This window comes from Cicer arietinum, chromosome 7, assembly GCF_000331145.2.
Source record: "Cicer arietinum cultivar CDC Frontier isolate Library 1 chromosome 7, Cicar.CDCFrontier_v2.0, whole genome shotgun sequence".
Classification (NCBI taxonomy): domain Eukaryota; kingdom Viridiplantae; phylum Streptophyta; class Magnoliopsida; order Fabales; family Fabaceae; genus Cicer; species Cicer arietinum.
In genome coordinates this window covers 50,729,402-50,738,460 of record NC_021166.2, presented here as the reverse complement: position 1 = coordinate 50,738,460, position 9,059 = coordinate 50,729,402, and the positions used below count along the sequence as shown (strand labels likewise).

Here is a 9,059-nt window from a genome sequence, read left to right as displayed (position 1 = left end):
TCTTTCCCTCTCTCGGTTCTAATTCGATCTCATTCGTGAATTTTTTTTCTTGCAATGTTTTAAATTTCATGAATTGTTCAGAGTTAGATTCACTGATTTTGAATCTTATTTGAGTGTTGTTGTTCATTTTCACTTAGTAAGTTTTCAATCTCGTGACCTATATATTGTTAATTTGATAGTGATGTGTGCTTTTAGGTTTTAGTTCCTTTTTACAATGAATTTCATTGATTGTTGCAACATTGGATATCAATAAAGCATACGACTCCTCCTTGCAACGCTTCCACCATGCTCTTTATCAATAATTTCAGCTTCGATTTTGGTTCTTCAAATATTTCAGCTTTAGAAGAATTCATTTTCTTCTCATTGTTTTCTCCTACATTATATTGTCATGTAGTCATTCAATTCAAGTTTGAATTATTGTTTAGCAAATTCACCGTTGATCCTAAACAACATCGGTCTTTCCTAAAGGACCTTTGATTACATTAGACCTTCTTTCCCTTTTCATAACACTAAAATTTTAGTTTTAGACTTTATATGGAAGTTGAATTTATATTTATGTTTATGTCTATGCATGCCCTTCGCTAAGTGGACTGCTTCCTTCAAAAGACGCCAGCTTATTATGTTTTAAATTTGATTTAATTGCAGCATTTTCTTCAAGCAAGAAATATTGTTATCTCTTATATGACTATAGAATGCTAAAAAAACTTCTCCAGTAAATTTTGTTGTTGTAAGTACAATAATCACATTGAAAGGTGGGGAATAAATATGGGGAAATTGATATGTTTCTTGTTTCTGTTTTTTATTTTTTTATTTTTTATTTTTACCCTTTATAATTTGTATTTACTTTAATGATTTGCATAAAAAATGTTGTTAAATCATTATCAGAGTATGCATGCATCATTTGTTTATTGGTGACATGTTTACAAGACTATTTGTTCAACAAATGATTGTAATGTCAATGGCTTTGTTGAATTGGAGTAGTCTTAGACATTACTTAATCATAATAATGTCTATTAGTTTAAAATATTTTGTATTATTAATATTCTCATAATTAAATCATAGTTATATATATATATTATTGTAATTAAATCATAGATCATGTTTAAATCTTCTATTTGAGTTGTTTATTACCACTATCAAATCGGTAAATTAGTTTGATGTTTGTAGGTTTTGATTTTGATTGTTTGATCTTGTTTAAGTTTAATTAGTTTGATGTTAATAATAAAGTCTTGATTATGTGTAGAAAAGTGAGGTTGAATTTAATATATATACTTATATTTTTTTTCAGGCAACACATACTTAGAATCACCAAGAGATAGAAGACGTTTTTCGGTACTGATATCTAAATGATTTATGAACTAAGTTTGATGTTGTTGTTTTGCATGTTCAACCACTAATATTTTGGTTTTTGTATACTTAAACTAATTTTTTCATTGTTTTAATTAAATTTAATGTATGGTTGTAACTTTTGAATATATTATATGAATTAGATTTATTTATAATTTTATATTTGTGTATTTGTTATATGAATGAGATTTATTAATATTTTTCATTTTAATTAAATTAGTGTGAAATAAAAAAATTGTAAAATTAATTTTGTTTTTATATTTGTGTATTTGTTATATGAATAAGATTTATGAATAGTTTTCATTTTAATTAAATTACTAAAAATGAAAATAATAATAATAATATTGAAAGCTTAAGTTTGTAACGGTTTAAACCGTTGCCAAAAGTACATAGCGGCAGTTCATAACTATCACAATACCTTTCTGAAACAAAAAATAGATGATTTTAAAGACTTTGTTGGAGACAGTTAGAAAGGTCGCAAACATTTACGACTGTTGGACAACGGTTTATTTAACCGTCGCAAAATAACTTCGCAAAGCACGTATCTGGGACGGTTGGAAAACTGTGACAAATATCAAACTACAACGGTTACAACCGCATCAGACCCCTTTTTAATTGCCGCAAAATATTTTTGTTTTCTTGTGGTGACAATAGGTGTAAAATGTTTTTTGTTAAATGTGTTTTTTTTATATATAAATTATAAATTATTGTTATAAAAATAATTACTAAGGGTGACACTAGTTGAAAATTGAGTTTTTAATTCAGTAGATTTAAGTCGGTTATGTGCCACCAGACTTAACAAATGAGGCGGAGGTATATTTAAGTCAGTTGCCCATATAAACGAGTTAACAAAATGAGGCGGTGATAATTTTGTAAATATGTGAAACACTATTAACACCGTGAGATTGACAACCGACTTAAGAAATACAAAAATAAAATTAAAAAATTAATATATCCCATCATACTCCAAGTGGCTAAATCATTTAATTGGTAAACCACTTAATAATGACAATTTTGTAAATATTTAAAACTTACTTAATGAGGCGGTGGCAATTTTGTAAATAGTTAAAACTTGTTTATTGCGGTTATATAGATAACCGACTTAAGGATAAAACGTCGTTTAGAATGAGATGATGACAATTTTGTAAATATTTATGTCATTTAATAAAATGAGGCGGTGACAATTTTGTAAATATTTAACATTTGTGTAACGCGTATATTGATAACAGACTTAACCATAAAACATAAAATGAGGGGTGACAATTTTGTAAATATTTATGTCATTTAATAAATGAGGCATGGCAATTTTGTAATTTAAAACTTGTTTAATGCCTTATATTGATAACCGATTTAAGGCAGGTTAAAAAAAAAATAAAAGGTGTCGTGTATTTAGCGTTTTATCTTCTCGCTCCCATAACATTTGCGCTCTAAACCTCTTCCTTCCATTCCTAACCTCTGTATAGTGAAGCACCTACAACTTGGATTCGACTTTACAACCGTTGCCGTTTTATCGTCATCAGTTCATCAATTCATTAATTACAGGTTTGATTCTCAAATTAAATTACATATTTCATTATTTAGAATTTGTGTGTGGACATAATAGGGAGCAAAACAATAGTATTTTATATAGAAAGCATATAGATAGTAAGGTGTAAACTTATAAATGTAGTATTTTATTTTATGTATTAAAGACATTAGACATGAATATTTTTAGGGTGAGTTTGTTTTAGAACGGAGGGATTGCAACGTTCTTTTGTTTAATCTAAATCAATTAAGTTTGCCCTTTTATTTTTTGGCTGAAAAACACTCTTCAATAAAACAATTAAAAAAAAATACAATAACAATAATATTCTACGTAGAAAGGCAGATAAGATACTCTTTAACGAAACAATTAAAAACTATACAATAACAATATCATTTTATGTATAAAGGCAGATAAGGTACTCTTCAACAAAATAATTAAAAAATATACCATAACAATAGCATTTTAGATAGAAAGGCAGAAAATGTGTAAACTTTACAAATGTAGTATGTTATCTATTAAATCTAAAAGTAATACTTGAGTCCTTTTAATTATGTTGGCTAATATAATATTTTAATGGTTTAGGCTGTTGAGGTATCAAAGAAAAATGATATTCCACCAAAAAGACAAAACTTTCAACTAAATTCTGTTGAACAATTGATGGTAATGACAATGAAAATGTCAAAGCCTTTAGAATTTAAGTTGGAACATGGTGGAACTAGTTTTTTTTTTTCCTTCCATTGAAAGATGTTATATAGTTGTGTATGGGTAAAGAAGAGATATGCATCACCATTTTACAAGTTTGGCTAACGTAAGTATGTTTTATTTGTAAATTTGTAAATTTTGCCAAATTATGAATTTCATTTATAATGAAAATTAAGTTTCATATCTTAGTTATCTACATCGTCGTTGTATTGACTTAGGAAATAGTGAAGTGTATGGATTCATTGATCCATGTTTCATCCAAAGTGAAAATGATTCAACTAATGCTCAAGTACACATTCAAAAGAAGTTGTACGAGGAAAAAAGAACATGTTACCTAGCACCTTATCTCATAAAGTAAGTATTTCATATTATAGTCATCGTTTATAATAGAGAGAATTGAATATAACATATATTTAATTGTGTATTGTAGTCGTCATTGGCAATTGCTTATTATCAATCCTAAGGAGCGCAATATAGTCTTTATATGTTCATTGGGAAGGAAGCCAGATAAAAAAATATGTCAAATTGTTGATTTGTAAGTATTTAATTTATTTATATTGTTCATAAGTATTGTAATATATTTTATAACACAATTTCAATAATTATTTTTATTTTGTAGAGCTTTCGAAGGTTATTATAAGTTGCTAGGTTTAAGAGTTAAACCGAAGATAACATGGAGTTTTCCTATAGTAAGTTGTTTAAAAATAAAAACTTTATTTATAATATTATAAAAAATTTATGCATTTAACATTTTTTTCTTTCAATTTTAGAGTCAAAGACAAGCTTCAAATTATGAGTGTGGCTATTATGTCATGTTACATATGTTGAACATTGTAACAGCTGGTATTGTTGATTCATGGATGCAAGTACGTAAATTTCTTAAAAGTTGTTATTGATTGTGTTTTTGTATGTTCGTATGATAAAAAATTATATGTTGTTATTGATTGAGTTTTTTTTTTTCCTAGATATTTGACGACTCGAGATCATTTCATCCGGATCAAATTAAAGAAGTTCAAGAACGTTGTGTGGATTTTATTTTAGAATTAATTGAAGAAAATGACGATGCTTGAATATATATATCTATTGAATATTGCTAAATGTGATTTTGTAATTTTATTAATTGACATCTAAATGATTTTTCGTCTTGCCAAGAGTAATCAGAAATGATAGACATTCTTTGTACTCTATATTTTGTATGAACTTCTATTACGGTATATTTTGGCTATTATATAGCTATATAAAATTGTGGTTAAAAGTACAAAATTTTAATTTGAAATTTAATACGAAATATTTTATTTATATATGTATGGAGTAGGAGCATAAAAAAAATGATAAAATTATTATAAAAAAAAAGTAAATATTTTTACTCTATTTATTAAGTCTGTTGATCAAAAGAACCGACTTAAAAAGATGACTTGTTGAACTGAATTTATGATGTTTAAGTCGGTTAAGTTGAACCGACTTAAAAGGACGAAGCTCTGTTAAGTCGGTTAAAATGTACATTTTAAGTCAGTTCCGTGTCTGAGTTAACAGCAAACGACTTAATAAACACGAATGTTTAAGTCGGTTAAGTTGAACCGACTTAAAAGGACGAAGCTCTGTTAAGTCGGTTCAACTTAACCGACTTAAAAATAACGTGTTTATTAAGTCGTTTGTTGTTAACTCAGACACAGAACTGACTTAAAATGTACATTTTAACCGACTTAAAAAGGTAAATTTCTATTAGTGTGAAATAAATTAAAATATTTTTCTTTTATTGAATTATAACACATTTAATTAAAATTTAGAATTCATAAAGATGGTTATAAAAGTCAAATAATTTTTGCACTATAATTTTTGATAAAAAATAAAAGTCAATAATTTTAATGATATAATGATTATAAATAATTCAAATAATAAATAATATTTATATTGATAATGTACATGAACTAAATCATTTGTCAAATTGCATAAGAATTTGCAAAATTATAACAAACTCAAGTAAAAGTTAATTCACTGCAATTTAAGTATTTTTATCTGAATAGGCATCCTAAAGTATCAACACAACTTAGCATTTGAATATGATATGAGATTCATCCTTCGGTTTCTGAAAGATGGAGATTTCATACCAAGAGAGCTAGTATCATATTTTATATTTTAAAATGATTAACCATTAAAATTTGGATATGAATGTTATTTCAATTAAAATATTTAATCTTATAAAATATTTATACTATGTATTTTAAATATTAATTAATAAATTTTATTTAAATATTAAATTATTATTCTGTGTCAATATGGATTGGTCTAATTGATAGGGACTCACCTTAAATCTCATAAGTACCGGTTTTCAAATCTTATTATAGATATTAATAATCAATAACTATCTAAACTACTTCTCCTAGTTTTATGGTAAATTAAAATTATTTCCAGCGAAACACGGTAGACATAGTACCTATGGTATTGTACCTAAGTTTTGTTTTGTTTTGTTTTTTATATAATATATAGATGATGGTTAGGCAAACTAATTCCCAAAACATTTTGTAAAATAAGCGTATCACAAGTAGGAGGAGGAGAATCAATACCATGAAGATCTAAGATTTGAAAATGAATAAATTTTACCAATTAATATGCAATAAAATTTGCTTGCAACCGATCTTTTCTTTCAATTCAATTTTGAAATCATTGTTACATTATAGATTATTAATTAAATCATATAATCGACTGTGATGCCATTTAATTTGTTACCGTTACCATGAAATATTTCTTAAACTGGTTCTACTATTTTCTCTATAAACAGGAGTTTATTTGTAGCTATTTTTTATACTTATTTTGCACAAAATTCTTGTTAAAATTATCTTTTCATCACTCTCATTCATTTTACACTTGTTAATATTTTATGTGAAAGATTTTGTATTCCACATAGTTAGTTTGAAGTGTATTATTGTATTTTAATTTATTTATTATCTTTTATATTTCTTGTTTTTAAGTGTGATTCCAAAATTTTCAAGAGAGCTGATATTTCATTAAATTATATTAGTCAGGGTGTATACTCCCATTTTTATACTAGGGTTCAGACTATACCGTGGCAAGGAACTATACTACAACTAACCACGCTTTACTTTTTATGCATAATGTTTCGTATATTTAAAATAATACTTAATTTCAACTTTAATGATATACCAAACTTATGAACCCCCGTCAAACTTGATGCCTTATGAGAGTACAATTCAGCTAACGGTGTATTTTTATAACATCATCATGCCAATTTTTTTCTTTTATATAAAATTTTTTATGCACAATCATTAAGTCTTAACTCAAATGAGTGTTTATTTAATTAAATTTTAACTTAATTATTAAATATCGATATTATTATATTAGATATCATATTTTAAATTTGAGCTAAAAAATTTAAGTTTATGAAATTAATTATAATGATATTTAGTATTTTTTCTTAAAAGAACAAAATGACGATAACCATTTTCACCCTATTGTGGTTCGAAAATCAGAAGGGCATCAATAAACTCTTTTTCAACTATAGGAGGCAATATATGGACCAGGTGAACGTGCACTCTTTAAATTTCTATTTCTATCTCTCTTTAATATATGGACCATGTGGATGTATACATCATTTTTTTTAAATTGTATGTGTACATCAATATATCTTTAGTTTTCTTAATTTTCAAATGTTCTCTCCTCGACCTTCACTCTTTTTAGATGGACAGTGTTCTATGTGGAAAGAGGACATACACCACTTTTTCTAGATGCATTTATTACACCGTTTCGATAAATACTCTCTCCAATCTCTTTTACACAAAAATTTCAATAATTTTTGATATAAAATAGTCTTAATTGCAGTTTTGATCATTTATTTTAGCTGAATCGCAAAAGTAGTCTCTCTATTTTGTTTCTCTCCAGTTTTACACAAATATTCTTAACAATATCAATATTCAATAGAAATTATAGTAGGATAATTCCACCACAGTGGAACACCAATGACAACGCCGTTAGACATCTTAGCACCAACATCTATTTCGGTGATAAGTTCATCGGAATTCTTCTCGTACACAACCATTTCCTTTTCCGCCGTGGTAATCGAGCATTTCTTGGACACAACCACCCTCACACCAAAATGAATAACCCCATTTCTTCTACCTTCCCAATCCCTCAACCCATAACTCAAAATCTTCAAACTATTTTCCGACACAATGTCTTCTAGAATATCCGAAAGTGCGATTCTTGCCTTCCCAATAGGGCGAACACCTTTGAGCTTCTTGCATTGCACCTCAAACGTGATTGACCTTGCATGCAATGGCATGTCCAACAAAAACTTCTCATTCCATGAAAGAAAACTCGAGTTGTTTCCACAATCTTTATTTTTCACCATTTTCGTTGTGTAACAATTAAGAGACTCACCTCGAACAACAACATATGCATCTTCTTTTACATTAACATTTTCGCAAGATATAACCGTGATTTCTAATGTGCACGAGGTTACACCCATAGTAGAAATTAATTTAATGTTTTTGTGCACACAAGTTATATTGTTATGTCCTTCAATTGTGTAATCCTTGGTTTTTTGTGAAGGAATTGAGGTGATAACTAATTATGTGAATATATATATATATATATATATATATATAGATAGATAGATATGTGGGTTTTTTTTATTTGGAAGGTGGTGAGAAAAAAGGGAAGAAAGAAAGAGCGTAATTGGTTTGATGTTTCGTGTGTATTTCAATTTTGGTTTGAAAAAGTAATATGAGTTGAATTTTGACTTCGAACTTTGACTTTATAATAGTGAAGTTCTTGCGTTAAGAAAATGATAAACATTAAAATTATCATTTTAAATAAATAAAATTGAAAAGTGGCATGGTTGGTAATTGCTGCAATCTTTACCAAGATAAAAATTTGTTTTTAAATTTCAAATTTTTTATTTAAAATTATAATTTTAATAATAAATAATAATTAAAAATTAAAATAATATCTTACATGACACTGAATAGTAAACAATATTGCATTGATTTGGTCAAAATTAAGGGTCTATTAATTTATAAAATGAAAATACATTATGGGGCTAAAAGTGTTACATTAAAAATATAAAGATCAAAATTATCAAATTTAAAAAATTAAGAAACTAAAAGTATATTTTAATATTTAATATATTTAAATATATTAAAAACTAATGTATAATAACATAATTAAATTAATATAAAATTTAAAATTTAGTATATAATAATAATAGTGCTTAAAAGTATTATTCATATTTATTTAAGTTAATCAATTTGTAGATTTAAAATATATTTTATGATGTATAATATGAATTTTTTAACTAAATATATTTATAAAAAAATAGTTTTGTTTATCTAAAAAATATTTATCTAACTCAAATATGTTTTAGTTTATGTTGTATATATACCTCATAGTCTATATTCTCACCTCAATTTTGGAGGCCAAAGTTTGAAAAGCATAATTTATAATGAAAGTATTTTACTAAACAGTAGAT

At 26.3% G+C, this 9,059-nt stretch overlaps 1 protein-coding gene and 1 long non-coding RNA gene across 2 annotated transcripts; one reads left to right on the top strand and one right to left on the bottom strand.

The window, feature by feature from the left end:
• Positions 1 to 4,193: 4,193 nt before the first annotated feature.
• On the top strand, positions 4,194 to 4,636 carry LOC140918677 (uncharacterized). The gene is made up of 3 exons (XR_012161268.1): positions 4,194 to 4,263; positions 4,345 to 4,440; positions 4,540 to 4,636. It is a non-coding gene; the product is annotated as an uncharacterized lncRNA (long non-coding RNA).
• A 2,746-nt stretch (positions 4,637 to 7,382) lies between these two features.
• LOC101493907 (BON1-associated protein 2-like) lies at positions 7,383 to 8,147 on the bottom strand. Its single transcript, XM_004510849.4, has one exon. It carries the CDS (start codon positions 8,055 to 8,057, stop codon positions 7,497 to 7,499), a length of 561 nt encoding a protein of 186 aa, XP_004510906.1. The 5' UTR covers positions 8,058 to 8,147; the 3' UTR covers positions 7,383 to 7,496.
• Positions 8,148 to 9,059: the final 912 nt, after the last annotated feature.